Below are 27,880 nucleotides of genomic sequence, written 5' to 3' on the forward strand. Positions count from 1 at the left end.
ATTTCCCACCATTCCTGCCAGTGCTAGTGCCTTTTTTGCTGAGTTTAACTTTTATTAACTATGTATGTATCCTATATGCTTTACATGTTGTTCTTCCCATTAGAATGTGAATTCCTGGAAGGGAAAGACAATGAGTCCTGCCTCTCTTTCTGTCCCCAGTGTATATAGTGCCCAGCACAGATGAAGTGCTTAATGAATGTATGTTGACTGACTAACTGGGTTTTTTTCCAGTAATTTCAGTACTCTGAAACTTTTACACTGTACAAAACATATTCACTAGGTTCTGGGACATTAAGGTTTTATTGGACTTATTATAAGGTGTAGAGCGATAAGACTGGTCTTATTCAAAATAGTTTCAGTGACAGTTAGTTCATCATTATATAACTTAAATTCCATTATCTACTTACCTGCCAAGTGCCTGGTTCAGGGCCCTATATGCTTGAATTTCATACCACTGGCAGCCAGGTAAAAGACCTCTTAGTTTTGAATGCTGGTCATTGTATTTTCTCTTTAATTCAACCTAAAGGCAAGATGGTATACGTTGTTGTTATTATGTTATTATTACTTTTTTTTTAAAGGCTAAAAGAGATAAATAAACCAGTTAGTCTTTAAATTACCTACATATAATTTTAATTTCTCTCAGGGTTTTATTATGGGCACGTATCTCATAATTTAGGTCCAGCCATCCATCTTTTTTTAATCAGTTATAAATGTCAGTCAGTGAAAAGTAATATCCTAAAACACTGCACGATGTCTCAGAGGACTCTAAAGGCTGCCAGTTCATCTGCCCTAAAAATATACCAGCCTCTTAAAATGAGCTTTACAGTTTCTTTGCAACAAATGCACCATTTTAAGTGATATTTTTCATTTTAAATATACATATTTTTGCCTCTTTAAAGAGATTGTGTTCTCTCAGCAGTCAAAAACATCTTATTCTCTTTGCTATTATCATAGAATATCTTGCATGAGTAGGTGCTCAGTTTGTTGGATTGCATCCTAATTGTAAAATTGTGACTGGCAGTACCTTTAAAAAAAATAACCCTTACCTTCCATTTTAGAATCAATACTGGGTATTGGTTCTAAGGCAGAGGAGTGGTAAGGGCTAGGGTCACACAGCTAAAAAGTGTCTGAGACCAGATTTGAATCCAGTACCTTCCATCTCTGGGTCTGGCTCTCAATCCACTGAGCCATCTAGCTGTTCCCTAGCAGTACTTTTAAAATAAAAAAATCACCTAACCTTTCATGAATTCTGATATAAGCAAATAAAAGGGGCCCTTAAAATGTGGAATATTGTTTTCTAAGAATATTACCTCTAATTATTATTCTCTTCAGTTGTAACTAAAAATAGTGACAAAACTGTGCTTTCTGAACACTGGAGGATTTTTCCTTAATTTTAAATAAGAACAGCATGGAAGATTTACTAAAAAAAATTTACTAAACTTTGGTTACAATCTAGTGGTAGTAGTAACAACCATGACAATAGTCTCCATGGCACCTGGAAATGTATGATTCATGCCCTAAGTATGCTTAAAAATTAAATGGAACTGTCCTCTTAGCTTCATTAGTTCAGGGAATTAGGCTTGAACAAGTTTATTGACAAACTTCCCTGTCATCTAAGGTATAAAAATTCAGCACCTGAGCATTCAGAACTCAAGCTTGATGGATTCCCCACTGGGGTGAAAGTCAACACACCCTTCAGACTGGATGTTCCTCTATGGAGGGAGCAGGACCAAGAAGGAGAGAAAGGGAGTGGTGTACAAATGAGCCTGTTCTGAATTCTTGCTGAGTATCCTTTGCATGCTATTGCTGAGTAAACTTCCTTTGTTAAATGTTGTATGGGTTCCAAATATCTAGTTAGAATTACTACACTGATCTGAGTCAGGCATGGCTCTGAACACTTGACATGGCTGCCAGGATTGGTCTAGAATGGTCTCATTATGGGAATGGGGAAAGAATGATATGAAGGCCTCAGTTGGGGCCAGTCCTAAAGGCCAAGTCAGGAGATCATTCACTTCTGGGGTTTATTGCCCCCAAACGGGGAAGATAATGTGAAATGAAAATGAAACTAAATAATTAAACTCTTATTATCCCAAGAAAATAGAAGCTGGATTTCTTACAAGGCATAAGATGTTATGAAACTTTTTCTTTCAATTTTTATTGGCTACAGAAGATGAGTTCTAAGCTGCCCTGACCTTCAACAAGACCAACAAGATGCCAATTATAAGCCTCCATAACAAATATCTGCTTGGTCTGTAAACATTGTGAGGTCACTGTGGCACCCAGGCAGACTGAACCCAGATGAAAAATCAACCACATTTTAGAGAGATGTGTTTTTCCACACTAGAATAACAAGGCAATCTAATAAGAAAAAGGCAAAGAATGCAATGGCAATAAATCATTGGTAATATATACACTGAATGCTTTGAGGGAAGGAGAAGTGATTTAAACAAAGGCACTATGAAATTCAAGCAGAATTGGTTTCACTACTGGGAGGAAAAGTAATACCTGGTCAGAACATATGGCATACTGCATATTTGAAATGGACGCAGGCATTGTCTAAATATTGCGCAGCACTCTACTTCAAATTTCATTTCAACAAGCACTTACCATGTGCCAAGTACTGTGCTTCTTCCAGAAAGGTACAACTTTCAGCTACCAAAATAATTTGTGTTAGAGGGTTTTGTGGACTATGCATCATACAAAACCATAGGCATAAAGAAATAAAGAATTGTGGCTTTTCCACCCAAGTTACAATCCATTCCATTTAAACTGATGAAAAATTCTACATAAAATAAAAAACCTCTTCAATACAGTATTGACTTTACTGTTAGTAGTAGTTTCAGTAAGTCATACTCTTATGATTCCCTTATTGGCTCTGTAGGAGTGATCAATAATTTAATTTGGAGCTACATGTTATATTTGGAAAGTTATCAAATGTAATGTTTAAATTACAAATTAAGATAATTTTATGGAATAAATTCATTCAATTTTTATATGTCATCCAGACAACATAGTGCTGAATTCTTAGTGAAATTTTAGGTGAAAGTTACCATGACTATTTTCCTTACATAAATAAAATAGCAAGGCTAGTTTTTTAGATATAAGACCAAACACAAATATGATTCATTTATACTTAAATTTTATATATTAACAGTTAAAATTAGTCATTTAAGAAGTTAATCTATTTAGTACTCTCAACCTTTTTTCTATGTTTGGGTGGATTAAACCCGAGTAACAAAATATGTAATATAAGGGTGTTCATTTAAACTCCATACAATGGAATTTGCTTTAAATGAACCACCAAAGATGAAGGGTTCTAGGTATGAACAAATCATGAAAGTATTAAAGATGTATTCAAAAGCTGACTCTGAGCAAGGGGCTCATGGACCAGACTTATGAATATATTTCTGATATTTCACATGATTGATTTCTGGATCATTGAATTGAATTGGGGCTCAAATTTTGTGGAACTCAAACCTCTCCCCAGGTTTGCGGTCTGGAAGCCTGGCATGCAATATCTATAGCTTCTTTGTAATGTCAAAGACACTCACTCAGCATTTGTATGAGAGGGGGCCAGGATTATAGAGAAAGTAGGACTTCCAGTTGAGCAGAAGGTCTGGGAACCTTCCTAGGCCAGTGTGCTGGGTTCCTTTCTTTTGTCTTGTTGTTGACTGCCAATATGATGCTAATGTTTCTATCACATCACCTATCTGATTGACAATTCCACATCCCTCATTCTTGGAAACCTCAATAAAGTTCAGTTCATCTGTCTGACTCCAGAGACACTCTCTCACCATCAGAGGAAGACCTGACAGACTGGACGTGATGCTGAAGAATCCTGTGCCTCTGTGTCTATTTTCTCTCTTTATGTCCTTCCTAGCTTAATCTTTTACCCTTCCACCCATATTCCCTCAGTCCCCAGATTCCCTTTCAGGTGCTCAACCCACACAAGAATATCTTGTAGCTGCAGGATGGCTACAAAAGAGGTATGAAATAGTTCCCAATATTCTATCAATGGGCAAGGGAATTAAAATGTAAGTTACCTTGCCTACAAAAGACTTAAAGTCTAGCTAGTGAGATTAAAAAAATACATGAATCAATGAGCAAAATAACAACGAAAACTAAATTCATTACCGCCAAGGAGACACATATATACTTATCTATTTTTTTTCTTTTTTAGATTTAATTGTTTGTTACACGAAAATGCCCAGTTAATTCTCTCCCCTTTTTTCCCCTCTCTCCATTGAAGAAGGCATCATTTGACCAAAAGATATATGTGCATATAAAACTGTCTTACTTATTTCTCTTTATTGGTTCTTTCTCTGGAGGTGGACAGACACAAGATATTCTTCAAATAATATTTCTGTTGCAGTATATAATGTTCTCTTGGTTCTGCTTGTTTCACTCTTCATAATTTCATGTAGGTCTTTCCATATTTAAAAAAAATTAACCTACTTGTCACTTCTTATGGTATAGTAGTATTCCATCACAATCATATTCCCCAATTGATAGATTTCCTTTCAATTTCCAGTTCTTTGCCACCGCAAAGAGATGCTATAAATATTTTAGAACATATAGGTTCTTTTCCTTTTTTCCTAATCACTTTAGGAAATAAACCTAAAAGTGGTATCACAGGGCCAAAAGGTATAGAGTTTTAAAACTCTTGAGCATAATTCCAGATTGTTCTCCAATGGTTGTATTAGTTCGCAGTTCTACAAACAGTGTATTATTAGTCTCCATTTTTCCACATTCTCTCCAACATTTGTCATTTTGCCCTATTATCTTTTTTTGCCAATCTGATAGGTGTAAGATATCTCAGAGTTGCTTTGATTCGCATTTCTCTACTCAAATAATTTAGAGCATTTTTCCAAATTGTTATATGTAGTTTGATTTCTTCATCCAAAAAAAGGCTGTTCCTATCTTTTGACCAATTTTTTATCAAATGGGGAATGGCTCATATTCTTATATATTTGACAAGGTTCTCTGTATATTTTAGATAGAAAACCCTATCCAAGAAACTGTTTATAAAATTTCCCCCCCAACTTGCTACTTACTTTCTACTCTTGGCTACATTGGTTTTATTTGTATAAAACCTTTTCAATTTAATATATTCTAAATTACCCATTTTATATTTCACAATGCTTTCTATCACTTATTTATTCATAAATCCTTTTCCTATCCATAAATCCATAAAGGTAATAAGTTCCTTGTTCTAATTTTCTTATGATATCTTCTTTTATGCCTAAGTCATGTATCCATTTTGATCTTATCTTGGGAAATGGGAAGTGATATAAGATATTGTCTATATCTAGTTTCTGCCAGACTGCCTTCTAGTTTTCTCAACAATTTTTATGAAGTAGTGAATTCTTATTACAAAAACTTGGATCATTACTTTTTTTGGTCAAACACATGACTACTATAATCTTTTACAACTATTTGCTGAATGTCTATTCTGTTCCTTGATCTTCTTTTCTATTTCTTAACCAGTACCAGATAGTTTTGATAACTACTACTTCATAATATAGTACAAAATCTGGTACTGCTAAACTGCCTTTCTCTATTTTTCCCTCCATTAATTCCTTTGATATTCTTAACCTTTTGTTTTTCCAAATGAATTTTATTATTTTTTCTAGTTCAATAAAATAATTTTTTGGTAATTTCACTGGGATGAATAAGTAGATTAATCCATGTAGGATTGACATTTTAATTATATTGGCTCTGCCCACCCATGAACAATGAATATTTCTCCAATTACTTAAATCTGACTTTATTTGTATAAAAAAATTTTATAATCATGTTCATATATTTTGGGGCTTTGTTTAGGCAGACATATTCTTGGATACCTTATTCTATTTATGGTTATTTTAAGTGAAATTTTTCTTATCTCTTCTTGTGAGTCACTGCTGTTATACAAAAGAATATTCTGAGTGGTATTAAAACTTGTCCATGATCAAATTTGCTAAGTCTTAGAATAGGGATGGACATGAAGTATCATGAATAATAGAAGTTCTGTTAAGTCACTGACAGAAAAGATTATAACTAGATACATGGAAACTGAAAAATGGTATGCAAAACATTATCATGTGTTATATTACAAATAAGGTGGAAAGTTTTGGTGAAATAAACAAACATTATCTTGATATCTCTCACAAAGTTAGCTTTCAGGAGTAAAAGGAAGTTCTTAATAAATGTTTGTTGTATTAGAGTGAATCCAAGAGAAGTGAGTGTATGACTAAGTGGACTAAATCATAGCAAAGTGGTGCATAGAGTGCTGAACCTGAAATCAAGCAGACCTAAATTCAAATTTCACTTATTTTCCATCTACCTCAATTTCCTCTTCATCTGTGTGTAGATAGAATTCATTCCCCAAGGCTCGTTCGACCCAGCTTGTCTTATCCAGTATCCCATTTGCATGCTTACACTGCATGAATGGATGTGAAAGCACATAGGTGGTGAGGGCAGAGGATAAAAGTTTTGGTGTGGCACCGCTCCCTCTCTCTACTCCCCTGAACGCGGCGGGAGAAGCCACACACATGGGTTAGGTTAGAAAATTAAACTTTATACTTCTATCCTTTTTTATTTTTTCTTTTTCAAGTGATTATTAATACACTTCATGGAAAATAATACTTGGAGTTACTGATATTGATTTAAATTTAACATCTGTAAAATGGCAATAATAGTATCAATCTCATAGGGCTATTGTGAGAATCAAATGAGATAGCATATGTAAAGCACTTTGAAAACCTGAAAACATTTTTGAGTGCTAATTATTATTATTATATACAGGAAGGTCAAAGAAAGAAGATATTAAACCCAGGGCAAGTCAGTGAACAATGATGCGTCTTACTTTACCTATTTGCAAAATGGGAAGAATTATTACTCCTAAAAATAAGTGTTGGAATGGTTGCAAATTATAATAGAGAGTTTTCAATTTCCAAATGCCATGTAAAATATTAACTAACGACAAATGACAACTCATTATATACACAAGCAACTTCTGAGTAACACAATAATGGCTGCCTAAAGATACAGGCTTGAGTTTCTTGGTCCTTTCCCAAGAAGAGTCTCTTTTTAGTTATGATCAGCTCTTTAAGAGTTTCCTTGTTTACCACACTGGATCATCCCAGAAAATAGGAACAATTATAGATGCAGAGAACTACTTCCTTGCAAAAATTTTCCAGTTTTGATATAAATCAATGGAATCTATTATTTTTTTAATAAGACAAAAAACTACTCAAGGAAAAAGAAAGACATGTCAATGTTTTTTGGTACAGTGTTAACCTTTTTAAACTGACAACCAAAAGAACATGCTTCAAGAGAGAAAACAGAGGCTCCTAACTGCTTCTGACAGGTAACTTTCAACTTGAATTTGGGTAAGAAATTTTATATTATGTTCTTATGCCCTTTAAAAGAGTCTGTCAAATTTACCAATTCAAATTTTGTAAGCAGAAAATAAATATACCTTGATTTCACAAATCTAATATTTGTTTAGTCACAAAGTCAACTGTTCAATGAAGAAACATATCCCCTTAAGTGCTATAAGGGAGCATCCATGCAATACTGTGCAAATGCTAAATGATATGGTACTTTAGAAAACAAAAACTCTTACCTACATATTAAATAGAGAAAGTACACAAATAAATATTCAGCAATAAAAACTATGAGAAAGTGTTAAAAAATTAGAGAATGTAAGTATATTTGGGAGTATGCATGTTTTTGGGAAAAGATTCTATTGCATTTGCAAAAATCTCATATGTTGAACTATAGTTGTTTTGAAGAGAGTTCCTGCCTTCCTCTCACAATTAAATTTGGGGGAGGGGGGTTCAAATGAGATTTTCCTTGAAGCAGTTTGGTATCAATAGGCCGTTTGCCAACAGTAATAGCTTAAGGGTTTTCAAAGTGTCCTGCCACTCTGATGGGCTAGGTATGACACTACTATGCACGCTAACAGTCATTCTGATAGCAGTTACTGCTTAAAGTATTATATATCAGTTGCTAGAACAAATAAGGGAATATACATTTTTTCAGTCTTTCCTTTTACATTAGACTATAATCTCCTGTCTCCTGATTAACTATATTCTGTTTCTTAAGCATTTTCAAATACTTTTTGTAAATCAACTCGACTAAACATCATCTTGGAGTGGAGTGAACTCTGTCCGGGTTCTCAAGGCTATGCCAGTAGGGCCCATGCTCTAGTAAGCTCAATGAATCTGGAAAGGCTTTAGGGGCCAGTTTGGTGATGGAGTACCTTAGCTAAGGTAAGAGAGGTTCATCATCACTAGGCTGACCAAGAAGTGGTTATTTTTATTTTTTGGCTATAGAAATTCATGAAGATTATCTTGTCTAAAAAAAAGTGGTTAATGTATACAATTTTGTATTATTATAAAATAAAAAGAATAAATAAGACATTATAAAAATCTAGTTATTCTTAGGTGTCCTGGTTCCCTTGGAGGTGCCTGATGAGTTAAAGAGAAGCCTCATCATTAGACTACATAAGGTGAAAGGCCAGTGCATCTCATTTGAATGGAAATAGAATCCATTTCATTGTCTAACAATGCTATATCAGGCATCAAAATCCACGCCCAATTCAAAATGGCATGCAGCATATGTGAAAAAGCCAGTTTCTCCTGCTAGCAAATCTTTTAAATGTGCAGTAAACCATAGGCTATAAGGGATTAGTTAAAATGTCAAAAGACAGCCTTTCACTTTTACCTGCTCATCCTTAAAAATATATTTTTAGCTATCAGGCATGCTTTCCAGACAAATACCTTAAGTAGGCAGAAGCAGAAGGCCCATGGCGAGCTCTGCCATCTTGTAGCTGTCAGAGAGATTAGACTTTGATCTGTCTGGGAGGTCACAGTCACATTTATATTAGCTACATAGTCTAATAACATCATACCTGTTAACCACTGCTTCTTTTAATGCTTAACGAGACAGACATTCTCTACCATGAGAAGTTAACTGTGAAAGTTTTTTCTAACTTCTGACAGAAAGTAAACACCATAAACTTTACCTGCCTATGGTTTAGAAAGATGACCTTTTAGAATAGTTAACATTAAGTTTCAAATATACTTTATAAGTCTTGTCCAAGACTATTTCGAATTATAACTCTACAGAAGGGTGTTTAACCCTGAAATTAAATGACTAAGTGAGGATTTCTGGTAGGGTGTTAGAACAGGGAGGGAAGAATGAGCATTAGGTGATGCATTCTTTCACAAAACTGTTTTTCTTCTGATGACCAGAGTTGGATATTGATGAAAGGTGAAAAGCAAACTGAACTTGGTGGTCTCTAGATGGCAGCAAAAATGTGTCCACATCAAATGTCCACATGATTGAGATGAGCAGAGGTGAAGCCCCTGAGAATGGCAAAAGTCAGGCAAGTCAGAGTAGGCAGTATTTACAGAATCATGTAAGAGATGGCAAAACTGAGGGCAAAGCTATCAAGACAGAAATTAAGGAATTTCTGGTTCAGTGTATGAAAGTAGAAAGAATGCCAAATCTGAAGTCAAAAGGATCTGGATTCAAGGTCTACTGCTGGTACATATTATCAATGGGATTTTAGGCAAGTCAATCTCTCTAGGCCTCAGTTTCTTCATCAGTAAAAAGAGGAGATGGGCAAGATGGTCTTAAAGTTCCTTCAAGCTACAAATTTATGAGTTGTGAGGCATAATTGAGCCAGTAATAATGCTCGGATCATATAAAAAAATCTCTTGAACTTAAGCTTTATCATCTGTAGAATAAGAACAATCACAACCAAGACCACAGCTGTGACGGGTAAAATGAGAGAAATAATTCTAGTGGGCTATGATGGATATAATGTCAACAAATTTCACTCACATCACAGTTCCTACGCTGAACTTTTTCAACTTGGTCCCAATCAACAGTTTTATGCTCAATAGTAGCTGTATACAAGAAGCAGTCTTTTATATATATTTAATTAATAGCTTTGAAAGAAAAACAAATGGTGTGACAAATACAAGCTAGAACTATAAATCCCTCACTTCATTTTATGAGCCACCTAGTCATGAAAGACAATAGATTTTGCCTTCATTCATACAAATATGCAATATGATTTCAGTAATAAATGCCTTCCTGTAAAGCTGCCACATAGGCCATATAATGCTATCATTCTTTAATCATAAGCAAGGCTTTAAGACAAGAGCTTAATGTTCCAAATAGGACAAAAAAACAAATCAGTTAAACCTACCAATTAAAAGTATTAAGAAAACTTTGCTTCAGTAAAAATAAACACGTTGTCTAGCAGACACTCATGAAGAACAGTTTTATTTTTCGCCAAAGTACAGGCCCGAAACCCAAACATTTATAGCAACCTCAAACTGGAAGACAGAGAACGTGCATTAGGAGCATTTACTGCTCCATATCACCATAGTGTAAACACATTTATCAGTGCAACTATCACAATATAAATTCCAATGGTTAGGAGCATAACTCAGTACAAGAGCATATATGTGGAATAATTTAAATAGATAAAAAGAATGACTGGTTTTATTTCATCTGGCATATTTTCAAGATTTCTCAGGCACCACTTTAACCAAATACAGTACAATATTTTGTTAAAATGGAAAGAAAAAAACCTTTGGGTTTCTGCCAAGAGTTAACAAGCCAGGCTCCCTTTTAAATAAAAAAGCACTTCAGGAACGGTTTTTCAATTGTTACTTACTTTCTCTGTTAGATTAGGCCCTGACTTATGATACTATGCCCAGAATATTGCAGCAGAGTATTGTGGGCCAAGGAGTGACATTACTACATAGCTCATGTGTAAAGAGGCTGCTTTGGATGAGAAACATCCTCTGTTAAAAAAACTAGCAAAATAAATTTTATTCTGTATCTCTTTGGGGGGGGGAGAGAGAGAGAGAGAGAGAGAGAGAGAGAGAGAGAGAGAGAGAGAGAGAGAGAGAGAGAGAGAGAGAGAGAGAGGAAGGAAGGAAGGAAGGAAGGAAGGAAGGAAGGAGAGAGGGGAAAGAATAAGGAAGGAAGGAAGAGTTCAAGGACTAGAATAAAATACTACCCTTTCAAAAAAGGCATCTCCAGTTTTGAACATGATCAATCCCAACTAATATGCAATTATAGTTATTTGGAAAACAGCTGTTACTCAATATTATTTACTTGTTGCCAAGAAATCAAAAGCTTCAGAATAAATGCTTTATTTAGATAGCACTCTGGTTTTAAAACACTTCATATACATCAGCTCGTTTCATAAGAGAGTGGAAAAAAATAAAAATATGAAAAAAATCACATTAAGATGTTTTTAGAGCTAAAGATCCAACAGAAATGAACATTACAAATCAAAAGAAGAAATAGGTGATGGGAAGTTGATACTATAAAACATGAACAAAACTGTTTTTAGCAATGTTTACTCTGCAAAGTATCAAATAGAAAGCATCTGAAAACATACTGTGGGGATTTAATCAGGTTATCCAGAATGAAATAGAGACAATCTAGATGAACTTTCTACATTCTTATAACTTAATCTTCAAAAACATGTTGGTAACCATACTATATATAGTCCATGGAGGCTGGCTGGTCTTCAGAACATCTCTCACATTTGTTCCCTTCTCTCTATTCACAAAGCCACTAGCCTAGTTCAGGTCCTAATTAACCCCATCTTGAATATTCAAATATCATTGCTCTCACTAAAAAAAAAAAATATACACACACACACATATAAATACATAATTACATATTCAAATATTAATTCAGCTAGATGGTGCAATAGATGAAGTACTGGGCCTGGAGTCAGATTCTTCCGGAGTTAAAATGTAGCCTCAGGTACTTACTAGTAGTATGATCCTGGGCAAGTCACTTAACCCTATTGTTTTCAGCTTTCTCATGTTTAAAATGTGCTGGAGAAGGAAATGGCAAACCACTCAGGTATTTTTGCCAAGAAAAACCCAAATAGGGTCATAAAGAGTCAGACATGACTAAAAAAACTCTACTGAACAACAAATTCTTATAACTGCAGTATGATTTCAGTAATAAATGCCTCTCTGTAAAGCTGGCAGGTAGGCAGTATAATGCTATCATTTTAAAATCATAAGCAAGACCTTAAGACAAGAATTTTTATAACATTAATGCAATAAAAGTCATTTAAAATATTAACTTCTATAGCTTATTTCTAGTTGGTCTTCCTGTCTCCAATGCCTCCCCACATGGCCACCAAACTGTTATTCCTAAAGCAGAGCTCTAAGCATGTCACTCCATCACTTAGAAAGTTTCAGTTACTACGTATTTCTTCTAGGATAAAATACAAACTTTTCTGTCTGGTATTTAAAGCTCTTTGCAATCTGGTTTCAACCTACTTTCCAGACTTATTCCACATTACTCTTGGTTAAAGACTCTTAAAATTTTATCCCAAATGAACTACCTGCTACGTTCTACACAAAACATCCTGTTTCCTGTGTCCTTACCTTTCTATGGTTTTTCTACTCATGTTCAGAATGCTCTACCCTCTTCACTTTGGCTCCTTAGAATTTCAAGCTCTATTTGAGGGTCAGCTCAAGTGCCAACTCCTACACAAGGCCTTTCCTAATTTTCCCAGTTATTAGTAATTCTCCTTCCTCCCGAAATTACTCCATATTTTCTTTGTGCATATTTTGCACTTACTAATCTGTGGGCAGCTAGGTGGCACAGTGGTATGTATAGTGCTCCACTTCCAGAGTTCAAACCTGCCTAAGAAATGAACCAGCTGTGTGATTCCGGGCAAATCATTTAACCCTGTTTGCCTCAGTTTTCCTCATCTGTAAAATGAGTTGGAGAAGAAAATGGCCAACCAATCCAGTATCTTTGTCAAGAAGACCCCAAATGAGGTCACAAAGAGTTGAATAAGATTGAAAAAATAACACAACAATAATCTGTGTATATATTTTGTCCTCTAGTAAAATGAAAGTCCCTTAAAGGAAGGAACCATTTTCATTTTAATAGCAAATACTTAATATTCACTGAATTTTGTTGGCGGTAATTTTCCCTCTAAATTTCTAAATCCAACCCATCCTTAGTCAATGGCAGTGGCTACTTAAGAGGACAGTCATAGACCTTGATATCCTCTCAGATTGAACTCTGTGTTTTAAGAATTATGGTTGTGTGGGGTGGAATTTTCTGGGGGAGCTTGCACCGCTAGAAATCACTCTAATGGGCAGACAAGAGACTTAGATAGATGCTTGCAGAGAAAATCGACCTTTATTTAGGAAGGGGGAGAGGACAGGAGCACTGTCTGGTCTGTCAGCAACAGTGTCCATAGGTATACAAATGCATTTAGAATTAGTAAGAAATTAATACAATGGTACCTTGAGTTACCCATCACCTGTGTGTGACATGTCTCAATATGTTATATTCTTCTTATCTTGTTGTACCCTCAAGTTTCTCAGCTCTCTTTGAATCATGGGAGTATTTTTCAAATTAATATTTTCTCAGTTTGGGTCATAATTCAGGATGTGCAAGGCCAGAGCCACAGTCTTTCTAGATAAAGGGACTAACTCCCAAAGGAGATGCTCATACTGTTATCTTCTAGGCTCCATGGCCTCCTCACCAGACTTTGTACTGTAATTTTCCATGGAACTTCATTTTCTTAACCCTTGAAATGCTGATTGCAAGTCAATTGAGAATTAATAACAATGAAAAGGAAAGGTGTTTGGCCACTGTTAAAGGAGTGTTAATAATCAGAAGGGGCTTGGATGGGGGAAGGATCTATTCACTTCAGGGAGAGGATGTCTCTACTGTTTGTTATGAAGAGATGGGCTTCTTTTCTCTCTCTTCTGCAAGGCCTACCTGAGCTTACAGAATAACTGATCAGAATAGGATAGTTACAGAATAACTGATCAGAAATTATCACTACTATTATTAATCCTAATGCTAACCATAAGTGTGAATAATGCACTACTAATTACTAATTTTTACTACACATAAGGTGTAGACCTATAGACCTAAAGGAGGCCAACTAATTAGGGCAGCTCATCTCATAGTATGGCTAGTACAAAGACAAAACCTTTTTTGAAAGAGCTTGTTGCCATGCATATTGATACAGGACACTGAATAATTTAGAAAATCTGTTTCAATGTATTTCAAGGAGTGGTTGTTATTTATATAATACTAATGACAATCTATATGCCAGAAGGCAATCTAGAGAACCTTGCAATAATTTTAAAGCCTGATTTTTTTCCTAGGTGACTTGCATACGGTGATCATCTATTTATTGAGCAATAAGAGGTCCATACCACAAAAAGGGTCAGGATTTAGTGACGTTTTTCAAAATTCTTTTTATCTTAGCACTATTAGCATCCATTGGATTATGATGTCCTTAAAGGCAAGGACTGTCCTTTGTTCTTTTTGTACCCCAGTACTTAGCAAATGTGTACTGACTACTTAGTGAGTGACTCCTATATTGATAATTCTACATTCTTGGCATGTGTATTCTAAGTACACTTGCCTTCAGAACTATTAGTGTTCTGATCATTTCTTTATAGTAGTGGTTGCCTCTTAATTTGCTAACTCCTAAGGTTTTTGTTTTGCTTTTAAAGAATAAAAGCTGTTGTGGTCCAGACCTGACTCAGGTCACTTATGTAGTTCAAGATAAAGACTAGAACAAAATAGGATGCTTCTAGACCACTTCACGGTTAACAAAAGGAACTTCATTTAGCAGCAAGCTGAAAAGAATACTTGGCAAGTATACACTATCAATTCATTTACACACAGCTTTCCTACTTTTGTGTTGGCCATATGGGTATGCTAGTCAGAAGCCTGAAAGAGGAACTCTTGACTCCTGTGCTCTGGCTTTTGTACTTGGGCTACCAGGAAGGAAGCCAAACCAGTGGTTTGAGCCTTAGTTCCCCCTGAGCCATCTAAGTCTCAAGGATGATTTCAATATCTTTTAAAGAAAAAACTAGACAACTTTGCATGGGATACAGCCTTGAGATATTTATTGCTCCTTCCACAGAGACATATAAATTTGAGTTAGAAAAAATAAGTCCAATTATCTCACCCAGTGGAAGCTTCAATATCGTTCTTTTTCAATATCTCCCTTTTGGGACCTCCACTTGCTATAAGCATGCATACTAGCTCTTGAACAACCTGTTTCATAGAGACAATTACCAAAATGAAAAAGAAAGGCAGGTAAAGCTATAATGAAATCATGAAGAATCAGTACAAAGAGGGAATTTTTGGATAAAGGATAACAAAGAGGAAAAGATAGGGTGCCCAGCGTGGGGATATGAAATAGAACTGGAAACATGGGTTTTTTTTTCATAAGTCATCAAAAGAGATGATGTTTCCCTTGCCATTTAGATTTATTATTTCCAAAAGTATCTTTCTAGCAGCAGTTAAAAAAAAATACCTTATACAAGAACATCTTCACCACCTCCCCCAACTTTATAGCCTCTGAGCATTATTGTTGTAGAGCACTTAATTCATCCCCAAAGCAATCCAACCCTTAGTCCCAATGACAAAGAGTAAGAAAAGGCTTATATAAGTCACAACCCCCAAACACTTTCAGTGATGTCAACTATAGCTTGTGGTAGCTTGGAGAACTTGAAGCTTTATAGTTTGACAAATCATGTAGCACATTCACCCCAGGCCCATCTACTCATCTCAGCCTTGTAGGCTTTAAGGAACTCTGAACAAGTGGCTTGATTAAAATCTAATGCAACCAAAACCTTCCTCAGAAGAAAACATTCAATCTCTTTCCAGTGAAGCAGAAATTTTTAAAAAATCAAACCATTTCCCTTGAGGTACAAAGCTGCTGCATCTGCTCAGTGCGACAGTGTCTAAGGTGAAGTGGTGAGTGTCAGTCATCCTTACAAGTCCTCAGGGTGATAGCTTCACTTTTAAAGCCTTCAACTTACTTTGACAGGAAAGTAAAAACCTAAAGGTCACCATTACTTGCTAAGGACAAGATAAATGCAAGAAAATTGCTTTGTAAATTCTTCTAACACAGAAAAGCAACCCAGCAAAAGGTAAAGAAGTAGGTTTGGTTTGTTGTAATATTTATCTGAAGATGTAACTAAATAAAATATCTGATAGATACAGCTCTCTAAAGCTCGTCTAACACAGTAACATTCTTAGGTCAACAACAACAAAAATGTCCTCCCCTAGACTTTCTTCAAAATGTACATCTTTTTAACTTTTTTAATTTCAAGCAATATTCCTTCCTAATATGTGCTTCCCCCTTGACCAATAATTGTCCATCGAGTCTGAAGATTTATATTTTGGAAGAATAAATAGTGCAGGAAGGTAGGGGATGAGTTCAAAAGCATTTTCTATGGATTCCTTCCAAAGGGGAACAAGAAGCTAGAATCACTGCTTTAGTGTCTGTCACTTTTCACTGTCCAATGTCAATCTATAAATTGTCAGTCCAGTTATTTTAACACAATTTAAGCTACTTTAAAATTTTAAAGTCATAAAATGTTCTTGAAACCTGTCTTTAATAACATCCTTGGCAAATCTGTTCACTAAAAAAAGAGTCCAGCAGAAAAAATAACTTTGGTGCTCAGAGATAAAAAGGCTTAAAAGATAATAATGATAATAATACTTCACCAATGCATAATACTACTTGATAGATTACAAGGTGCTTTCCTATAGATCCTCTGAACCAGTGGTCTCCAAAGTGGGGCATATATACCTTAGCATATGTGCAAGATGATTCCTTTGGATAAAGAAGAAAATGTACTTCTATGAATCTTTATTTTTATCTACACACTTTAAAAAACATGGAAACATTTATCAATTGGGGAATGGCTTGATTTTTTTTATACAATTGATTTTTAACTCCTTGTATATTTGAGTAATTAGACCCCTGTCTGAGTTTTTTGTTATAAAGATTTTTTCTACATTGTTTTTGTTTGTACAAAAGCTTTTTAGTTTTATAAAATCAAAATAATTTAATTTACATTTTGTAATTTTCTCTAACTCTTGCTTGGTTTTAAAGTCTTTCCTTTCCCACAGATCTGACAAGTATGCTATTCTGTGTTCACTTAACTTATTTATAGTTTCCCTCTTTATATTCAAGTCATTCACCCACTCTGAATTTATCTTGGTGTAGGGTGTGAGATGTTGATCTAAACCTAATCTCTAGGGGCAGCTGGGTAGCTCAGTGGAGTGAGAGTCAGGCCTAGAGACAGGAGGTTCTAGGTTCAAACCCGGCCTCAGCCACTTCCCAGCTGTGTGACCCTGGGCAAGTCACTTGACCCCCATTGCCCACCCTTACCAATCTTCCACCTATGAGACAATACACCAAAGTACAAGGGTTTAAAAAAAAAAAAAAAAAAGCAATAGCCTAAACCTAATCTCTCTCATATTGTTTTCCAAATTTCCCAGCAGTTTTTGTCAAATAGTGGATTTTTGTCCCAAAAGTTGGGCTCTTTGGGTTTATCATACACTGTCTTGCTGATGTTACTTACCCCAAGTCTATTCCACTGATCCTCCCTTCTGTCTCTTAGCCAGTACCATACTGTTTTGATGACTGCTGCTTTATAGTATAGTTTAATATCTGGTACTGCTAGGCCCCCTTCCTTCACATTTTTTCCCCCTATTTCCCTTGATATTCTTGATCTTTTGTTATTACAAATGAACTTTGTTATAGTTTTCCCTAATTCAGTAAAAAAGTTTTTTCGTAGTTTGGTAGGTATGGAGTTAAACCAATTGTATAAAAAAATCAAGCCATTTCCCAGTTGATAAATGGGCAAGGGACATGAATAGGCAATTTTCAGATATAGAAATCAAAACTATCAACAAGCACATGAGAAAGTGTTCTAAATCTCTAATAATTAGAGAAATGCAAATCAAAACAACTCTGAGGTATCACCTCACACCTAGCAGATTGGCTAAAATGATAGAAGGGGAGAATAATGAATGTTGGAGAGGATGTGGCAAAATTGGAACATTAATGCACTGCTGGCAGAGTTGTGAACTGATCCAACCATTCTGGATGGCAATTTGGAACTATGCTCAAAGGGCTATAAAAGACTGGCTGCCCTTTGATCCAGCCATACCATTGTTGGGTTTGTCCCCCAAAGAGATCATAGATAAACAGACTTATACGAAAGTATTTATAGCCGCACTTTTTGTGGTAGCAAAAAACTGGAAAATGAGGGTATGCCCTTCAATTGGGGAATGGCTGAACAAATTGTGGTATATGCGGGTGATGGAATACTATTGTGCTAAAAGGAATAATAAACTGGAGGAATTCCATGTGAATTGGAAAGACCTCCAGGAATTGATGCAGAGTGAAAGGAGCAGAGCCAGAAGAACATTGTACACAGAGACCGATACACTGTGGCAAAATAGAATGTAATGGACTCCTGTACCAGAAGCAATGCAATGACACAGGACAGCTCTGAGGGATTTATGGAAAAGAACGCTACCCACATTCAGAGGAAGAACTGCAGGAGAGGAAACACAGAAGAAAAGCAACTGCTTGAACACATGGGTTGAGGCAGACAATGATGGGGGATGTAGACTCGAAACTACCACACCAATGGTCAACTATCAACAATTTGGAAATAGGTCTTGATCAACGACACGTTAAAACCAGATGAAATGCATATCAGCCATGGGAGGGGGGGAGGTAGGGAGGGGGTGAAGGGGAAAGTAAGAGCATAAATCATGTAACCATGTTAACTTTTCTAAAAAATAAATATTAATAAATGCTAAAAAAAACATGGAAACAGAATTTTCTGATCTGCCTTTTAAAATTCCAAAAAGTTTAGTGCGTTTTGAAATCATTTGTTAAAAAAACAAAAAACAAACAAACAAACAAAACATCTTCCAGGGAGTTTGAAAGACCAACTGATTAGTATCAGGGAAAGATGGAAATTTATGAAGTAAATTTCTACAAAAACTTTTGTAGAAACAGTAGGTGAAATTGAAAAATAAATATTATGATATAGTATATGCATCCAATGATGCACTTTTACTTTGATCCAAGTATCTTTATGAAATATCTTATTCAGCTCTGACCATCAGTAAAACTAAGTATTGAAATCAACTGAACTTAGAACCAGATCTTCTAATCCCTTCATCACAAAGCATTCAATCAAGATTTCTGAAAATAATAAAGTTTTAATTACATTACTCACTAAAAATTATCATTAGCAAAAATTTTAGTGAGAAATAGTTTTGTACTAATAAAAAGTAAAATAAAATTTTATTTAAATATTATTTAATTTTTATTTTCTTTAAAATTTTCTATTTGTTGTACGTTTTGCATTTGTACAGTAATACCATATATAATTTACAAATATATATATATATAGAGAGAGAAGTGGACACTTAAAACTTTTTTATTGATAGGGATACACAATGAACAAGTTTAGACAACCTCTAATTAAAACCTGTGGGGTAAGAAGGGCAGATACCATTATTCTCTCCCCACATTCCCCTAAGTGCCCAACTATGGATGAAAGAACAGAAGCTTCGAGGGCTTATGAGATTTTCCTGAATTCACCCAGCTAGTAAAGAGAAGAAGTCTACTAAGCTCTGGTTCTATGTCCATTTTATCATATCATGCTTTGAGGGAAAAACAACATCCTCGACATTTAGAAAATAGAAAGATTTGGAACGTTTTCTTCATACCACAATTATGCCTACAATTTGGCACATATATCCCAGACCCAACAAATGAGGGAATTCAACTGATAGGACCAATACTTAAATACTTATACTTAGCTAAATATGTGATTCCCCAGAAATGGGCACAGTGTGCAAAATTATAATCTATCTGTAATGTTTCATTGAACTAATTCTTTTCCATGTCTTTTTGATAATCTCCCATAGAGAACTAACCTAAAGTCCTAGAGGCCTTCTTCCGGGTCTTTTTATACTTCATTGATACCAGCACAAGACTTGTACTATCCTTCTAGTCCCACATATATTGTACTTAATTATACCATTTATTGGTATTATACTGTAGTCTGTTTACATATATCTGCTATGCAGGAAATATTTACATTCTCAAAATTATTCTGAAGATTTTCAATATTCCCATGTTAAAATAAAATTTTAAAAGATTTAAGATCACTAGGATGCTAATGATGGAAATACAAACAAAAAGAATGTTTGAATCTACCTAAACTTCATAAGAAGAAGTAGTTTTATTAGTTTTTTTATGGGTCTACTACTAGTATACACTTATTAATGTTATCTTGATATAAAAATGCCCTATATTTCAGTTCTCATTCATTTCCTCATGAATATTCACATTAGCAAGTGCTGTCAAGGCAGCAAGTGTAATGAAGGAACAATTTGGTTTCCCTTAAAAAGAAATCTCAGTCTAATTGACTTGGGAATTCAAATGCTGCCAAAACCATCATCTGACAATATTTTGACCCTCTGAGGCCCAAGTTTCATCTATATTGTATCTTATTAGCACCATAAGCCCTTTGGGGTAGGAACCTTTTTGTTTAGGGGGTTTGTAAAATGGTACACCACCTACAGGGTTCAATAAATTTTCAGGAGTGTCTTTTTTTCTGAGGAAAGTCTGGCTTTTTATAAAGCCAGAAGCTAATGCAAGAAAGCTGAAATAGAGGCCTGTGTTTTTCAGCCCTGAGAAAAGTAAAAGAAACCATTTGGGGGAGGCAACAAAGTCAAACAGTCAAGCATTTTCTAAGGTAAGAAAAATTTTCTAAATGTAAAAAGGTAATTAATTTGAGAAAGAAATAGAAACTTGGATATTTTCTTCCACAGCGATAAAGCTAATCTATTTGAATTCTTGTTTCATTAATTTTTCAAGTAAAAGTCAAGAAAAAAAGCAGTTTTGCATGTTATTAGTACTCAGAACTATAAACATGATATTCTCCTAAAGGAAAGATGACATGTAAAGCTAAAGATTCAGTATTATATTTTTGCTGGTTAAGTTTTAGTTATTGTAAGAATCCTTCGAGCTACTCAGTACAACTACCAAGTTCTATAATAAATTCAACATACAAATTCAACAAGCTTGGAGTTTATGCCATGTCAGCCACATGCCTTGATTTTTGTGATTTTCTCATCATAGGGGTAAAGAAACATCAACCTAGAAGCTGAAATATTTATATAGACCACTAAACTATGCTAAGGCCAAGAGATGAAAAGCGACTTGAAAATATAAAATGATGTGTCCCGTCATGGCTCACAAATCATGTACATGGCACCAATTTGAGAGGTGCCTGCCTGAAATATGAAGGTGAAGGCTTTTGTAGTTAATAGTTAGATCATACTGACTGGCTAAGGGATTTATTTTAGATGTTCATTAAAAGGGCAGCTTTGTTACCACTATAATCTTAATTGCTTAGAAAAATCTAGTTTTTTAAGGTTTTGCTTTTCTTCCCATATTTTTTCACGTAAAAGAATTCAGTTCTTCCCCATTTTTGCCATCACCCTCTCTACCCCTTAAAGGAGAGAGAAAAAACAGTGTGTACACGCACACATACAACTTTGGGTTAGTGCAGAGTTTTCTTTTTTAACTATTATACGATTAAGTATGTTCTACCATAGAATGATCAGAAGCATCTGGGAAAGCTGGAAGTGAAAAAATCCTCTCTGGGAAAGTTCCCTTAATGCCTGCACTTCAGAGCTGCCCATTATCAACATTTCATAGTGAGTTTCTTTCTTTTCAGGTCCCCAAGGTAAGAGCAGTAAATTATGACTTGAACTAAACAAGTCACACTTGGCTCCAAAATCAAATTTTCCTGCCTCTATTTTCTGGTCCCCAAGGTGGGCAGAGGAAATCCTGGTCACAGCCAAAAAAGTCATATTTTTGGCTCTCAAATATATTTTCCTGCTTCTCTAATAGCCAAGTTCTACTATTGAGAATACCAAAGCCTTCTGTTAGTGCTTTAAAATTTTCTTTTCATTTTTACTTCTACCTCTTGATTTTTCAAAGTTAGGAAGAGGTTTTTTTTGGACCATAAAATTGGTGCCACTGTCCCCTTAGTTTCTACATGTCTAATTTTTCTGACATGTTTAATAGCCAATAGTAGCTGTCTTGTACTATGAATTCAATCAAGTTAGGGAGAAGAAAATGATGCACTGGTAGTCTTTTTCATTTCTGATCTTAATAGGGATAAGAACTAAAATTGTGATTTCATTTGTATAGGGAACTAGCAGGTAGAGAAACTTCCTCTACCAATGCAGGTAGGCACCTTTTCTGTGACTTATAGTCTTGGAGAAATGCTTAGGACACTGAGAGGTTAAGTGACTTGTCTAGAGTCATACAGCCAATATGTATCAAAGTATAAACTTGAACCTGGGTCTTCCTGACTTCAAGGCCTGCTCCTAATTCAATACATCATGCTACATCTCTATTATGAATAAACAATTAAAATATTTATGTAAAAATAAATTCTATACATTATTATATCATAACTTTAACTTAGGGGGAATGAAATATCATATAAATTACTAAGCTACAAAGATTAATATGAACTCATAGAATTTTAGCTTCAAAGACTGAAAGACCATCTGTTCTAGTCTCTCATTTTACTGAGGAAAAAACTAGGACTATAAATATTCAAATACTTTATGAATATTTATTTGAAATACCTTACAAAAGACATGATATGAATGAATGGAGAGGTTTCCCTCATCCTTATCCAACTCCATTTGTATTTACAGTCTTATAACATACAAGTTGGGGCAGCTAGGTAGGTCAGTATATAGTGTTGGGCCTGAAATCAGGAAGACTTGAGTTCAAATATGGTCTCAAACATCTCACCTATTAGCTGTATGACCTTAGGCAAGTCATTTAACCTCTGTTTGCCTTAATCCACTGAAGAAGGGAATAACAAACTATTCCGGTATCTTTGTCAAGAAAACTCCTTGGACAGTATTGATGTGCAATGGTCCACAGGGTCATGAAGAGTCAGGCTGAACTAAACAACTGAATAAAAACAACATCCAAATTAAAAACTCATTAAGAAATCCTTTACCAAAATCCCATTCCAATTCTTCATCATGGTATAGCAGTAACCCTGCTCTCTCAAAGGCTCTGCCAAGAGAATAAAAACTCCGGCAGTAATTACTTAAACCTGCTAGAAAGCCAGGGAATACAGTGAAGTGTATATGCATTGAAGTGTATATTTGTGCCCAAGGAATAATCTAATTCAATTTCGTGTGTGTGTGTGTGTGTGTGTGTGTGTGTGTGTGTGTGTGTGTGTGTGTGTGTGTATAACAATTCTCTAAGCAGCTAAGTTTCAGGGAAAGTGTACACGTGCATTAATAGAAGGAGGACTTTTCTCTTCTGGGAATTCCTATGAAATCACAAGTCCAGTTCCACTCCCTATACAAAGCTGAAAAAAATAATTTCAGTTAGGAGAAAATACTACCAAGTGTGAGAACCCAGAAAGGTCTTCTGTAGGAAATGTCATCTCATATACGTTTGCATTTCTAAGAGGCATAGTGGTACTCCAGCCTTGAGGTATAATGATGTAGGTTTGGGAAATGGAAAGCAGTATATGGGGAACAGTTTGATTGTTGGCCAATTTGGCTAAAATAGAAAGTATGTAATGGAGACTGATATGAAATGGGCTTATAAAGGAAGGTGGGTGTCAGATTATGGTGCACTTGAAGTGCCAGGCTGAAGAGTTTGTATTTTATCCCAAAGACCAGTGATGGGCAAACTTTTTAAAGAGGGGGCCAAAGGAAAGGAAATGCTCATCTGTCAGTCTGTTTCTAAGGCAACTCTTTCGAAGTTTCATTGTATTGTATCCTACTCATTGTATTCATCAGATTAGGAATAATGTCCTGCAGCTGGATAGAACATTTCAGGGGACCCGCATCTGACCTACAGGCTGTAGTTTGCCCGTCACTGCTATAGAAAATAAGGAGTTTCTAAAGATTTTGCATGGGGGAGCTATATGGTCAGATCTGTGTTTCAGGAACATCAACCTGGCTGCTGAGTGGAGGATGGATTAGAAAAGAGATAGGAAAGGGAGACAAATTAGAACACCATGACAATAGTTCAAACAAGAAGAGAGGAAGACCCAAAAAAGGGTAATGCCTTTGTGACTGAGACAAAGAGGACAGATGCAAGCCTTGTAGAAGTAGAATGACAAGATTTTGCCATTGGTTATGGGAAGGAGAAAGAGTCACAGAAGATTCTAAGGTCATAAATCTTTTTCAATGGATGGATAGTGGTACCATTAACAGAAATGGGGAGGTATGGAGGAAGGACAGGTTTTGGACAAAATAAAAACTTTTCTTTTGGGCATGATAACTAATTATCTTTAGGACAGTCCACTGGAGATGTCCAGAAGATTGTGGATAATGTGGGATAAAAGTCTAGGACAGAAATTAGGGATGAATATAAAGACTTGACATAAAATTGTTATCTCTCTACACAGATGACAATTGAATCCATGGGCATTGATATGATCATGAAGAAAGAATAAGGAGGAGTAAAATAAATGGCCTTAAAATAGATCTTTAGGGGAAGGTCACAGCTTAGCTGAGAAAAGCATGATGACCTAGCAGAAAAGACTGAGAAGAAATGATTAGACAGGCAGGAAGACAACCAAGAAAGAACAATGTTATGGAAACCAGGAGAGGAGAAAATATCTAAGAGGAAGAGAGTGGGCAAAAGTGTCAAGTGCTGCAGAAAGGTAGAACAGAATGAGAAATGAGAAAATGCCAATGAGCTTAACAATTAATCATTGGTAATTTTGGAGAGTCTATGATTAATCCAGTAGCAGGTTAAGAAACCAGATTTCAAGGGGTTGAGAATCGAGTGGGAGACAAGGAAACAGAAGTAAATTCAAGAAATCTTACTACCAGAAAGGTAGGACAGAAAACTAGATATTCCTTGAATACAAGCCAAACAATGTCTGATGTCTAAAGATGAGTCTATGTAAATTTAGAGAAGTTCATCACCAAGAGGTTGAATAACAGATAATGAACTTTTTCGACCACAATACCTTATTAGAACCATCTCCTAAACTGTAGGGAAAGAAGTTGTGAACTGCACTGATGGATGAAGTACCCATACTAATGGCATAATGGATCACTGAAAAGGTATAACACTATTCTGTGATACTTACTAGATATGCAATATTATCTTAATCAAAGATTGTTTGCATGCCTTTGTCTTATCTTCATAAATAATTTTTTTGTGATTAGAAACTATTTTTAATACATTTTTTAGTGAATTTTTAGTAAATAAATCTCTAAGGAATAATATTGCTTTACAACAATGTTGGATGTATTAAAAAAGAAAATAAAAAAAAATTTTAAATTACTTTCTCCTAATTTAAAGTAAATGATGTTATCAAAGTGACTAATATGACCAAGAGGGAAAATGATAAATGTTAGAGGGGATGTGGGAAAACTGGAACACTAATGCACTGTTGGTGGAACTGTGAACTGATATAGCCATTCTGTAAAGCAATATGGAACCATGCCCAAAGACCCATAAATTCATACATATTCTTTGAGCCAGAAATACCACTACCGGGCCTATATCCCAAAAAGATCAGAGATAAGGGAAAAGGACCTAAGTGCACAAAAATATTTTTAGCAACTCTCTTTGTAGTGGCAAAGAATTGGAAATGGGGGTGGGGGGAGTGGTTTTCCATCAATTGGGGAATGGTTGAGCAAGCTGTGGTATATGGTTGTAATGGAAAACTATTGCACCATAAGAAATGATGAACAAGATGAGTTCATAAAAACCTTGAAAGACTTATATGAGCTGATACAAAGTGAAGTGAGCAGAATCAAGAGAATTGTGTATATAGTAACAGAAATAGTGTACAATGATCAACTGTGAAGGACTAAACTATTATTACCAAAACAAGGTTCTAAGATAATCCCAAGGAATTTATGATAAAAACAAAACAAAACAAAAAAATCCCCCATACTATCCACAGCCAAAGAAGTAACTGTTGGAATCTGAATGTATATCAAAGCACACCATCCTTCACTTTATTTCCTTTACAAGTTTTTTACTGTATATGTGATATATGTCTTCAGTCATGACATGGGGGATATGGAAATATGTATTAGATAAAAGCACTGATATAACTTATATAAGACTATTGACTTCCAGGGGATTATGGGGAGAGAAAATTTGAATCACAGAATGTCAGAAAACAATTGTCAAATTGTTTCTATATGTAATTGAAGAAATTTCAATTAAAAAGTAAAGTAAATGATGCCAACTTTCCTACCAAATATGTACGGTCTTTTCAACTTAATTCAATACTTTTATTGAGTATCTATTATTTGTTAGGCAAACATTTTGAAATTTGTCTTCCCATATCTCCCCCATTACTCACCTCTCCCTTTATAAGACTACAACACTTTTAAACAAAGGGCTCCATATTATAAGGATGATTTTAGAAATTAAGTCTTGTTACATCAGTTTAGAGATAAGAGGTGAAGAAGCTAGCTTGAGAAAGAATTGGAGTTTGAAACAGATCTGAGACACAGAGTGTCAGTTTCAAATGTTGACAGTGTGTGGGGGCAGTGTAATGGTTTTTCTGTGGCAGTTACTCTCGCTGGGTGTGGCTGTTGCTCTGAGGTAGTTGACAGTTAGTCTCTGGAAGTGGCAGTTGGGCTCTCTCTCAGAGTGCTGGGAGCAAGTAACATCTTCTTTTCTCTCTTTCCTCACTGTCTGAGGTAAAAGGAAAGAAGGGAAAAACCTGAAGGAGCTAAGTGATTTCCTTTTCCAACTTGGGAAACACTAATGACTATCTATTGCTATTTCATAAATTGTTTTATCTCTAAGAAGACCAAAGAAAGACTTGGTCTTTGGTTTGGACTCTGAGTCTGTTAAGGCTCAGAATCCTAACTTGGTTCTTGCTGGGACTCAGCCAGCTGGCCTTTGTTATTTTTATAACTTGGAGACAAAATTAAGAATTATATACTTTGTATAAGAATAATAGCATTAGTTTATTGTAGAACAGGGAAAATTTGGGTTAGTCAGATCAGGAAGGATCAGTGTAGCCTGTGGAAACAGGAGAAGCGGTTCCTTGCAAAACCAGGGAGTTTTATTTGGGTGGAGTCAGAATCCCTTAAGAGTTAGAAATCCTTTTATGTCCTTTTATATCCTTATATTCTCAATAAACAGTTTATTTTTGTATAACAAGAGTCTCTTTAGCATCCTTGCGCCTGGCCCTGAAGAGAAGTTCACTATGAGCTTCACTTCACTAATATAAAATGAAGATACTTTCTAAGCACAGCAAACAGAGTATCTAATCAGTTCATATCTATAATCAATTCATTGCTCATTATTTTTACAGTTTGTAGGAGGAACTCAACAAAGACCCATAGGGATATCTAAATCATTATTAGGATATTATCCTCAGCCAGTCTTTTCTGCCACAGTTTACAACTGAGAATGAAGGGCTATATTCAGAATACTTTAAAAGGGTTAAAACCCATTTTCTCCCTTAAGTATAAGTGATTGCTGACTAATGAACACTAGCTGTACAAATATTACTTATGAATATGGAAGAGAATATTGTCTTCTATCATTTATAAAATGACATTATATTTGTAAAGTGCTTTGAATTTTCCTAAGTTGCTTACATGCTAGTGTTTTATTATTATTTTCTCTGGCAAGGTCTCAGGAACTTCCTTTCCTTATTTCCCTTTCTCAAGTCCTGTGTTGAAATGCCAAATTTTCTATTCATCTTTGGTCTTTTCATTGGGAATGTTTAAGAGTCCTCAATTTCATGAAATATCCACCTTTTTTCCTTGTAGAATTATACTCAGTTTTGCTGAGTAGCTTAATCATGGTTGTAATCCTACCTCCTTTGCCTTCTGGAATATCCTATTTCAAAAGCCTTCCAATCTTTAGTAATGGTAGCTGCTTGTGTGATCCTGACTGGAAGCTCCACAGTATATGAACTATTTTTTCTGGCAGTGATTTTTTTCTTGACCTGAGAACTCTGAGTTTTGG

The 27,880-nt window shown here is 35.3% G+C and overlaps 1 protein-coding gene across 1 annotated transcript in view; it reads right to left on the reverse strand.

Annotated features, from left to right (window-relative positions):
- The window catches only part of BRIP1 (BRCA1 interacting helicase 1), a 223,362-nt gene that overhangs the window by 10,970 nt on the left and 184,512 nt on the right, over positions 1-27,880 (reverse strand). The window contains exon 16 of the mRNA XM_044671629.1: positions 408-520. Within this exon, the coding sequence (XP_044527564.1) occupies positions 408-520 (113 nt within the window). The remainder of the gene's footprint in view (positions 1-407; positions 521-27,880) is intronic.

This window comes from Gracilinanus agilis, chromosome 4 (assembly GCF_016433145.1).
Source record: "Gracilinanus agilis isolate LMUSP501 chromosome 4, AgileGrace, whole genome shotgun sequence".
Classification (NCBI taxonomy): Eukaryota; Metazoa; Chordata; class Mammalia; order Didelphimorphia; family Didelphidae; genus Gracilinanus; species Gracilinanus agilis.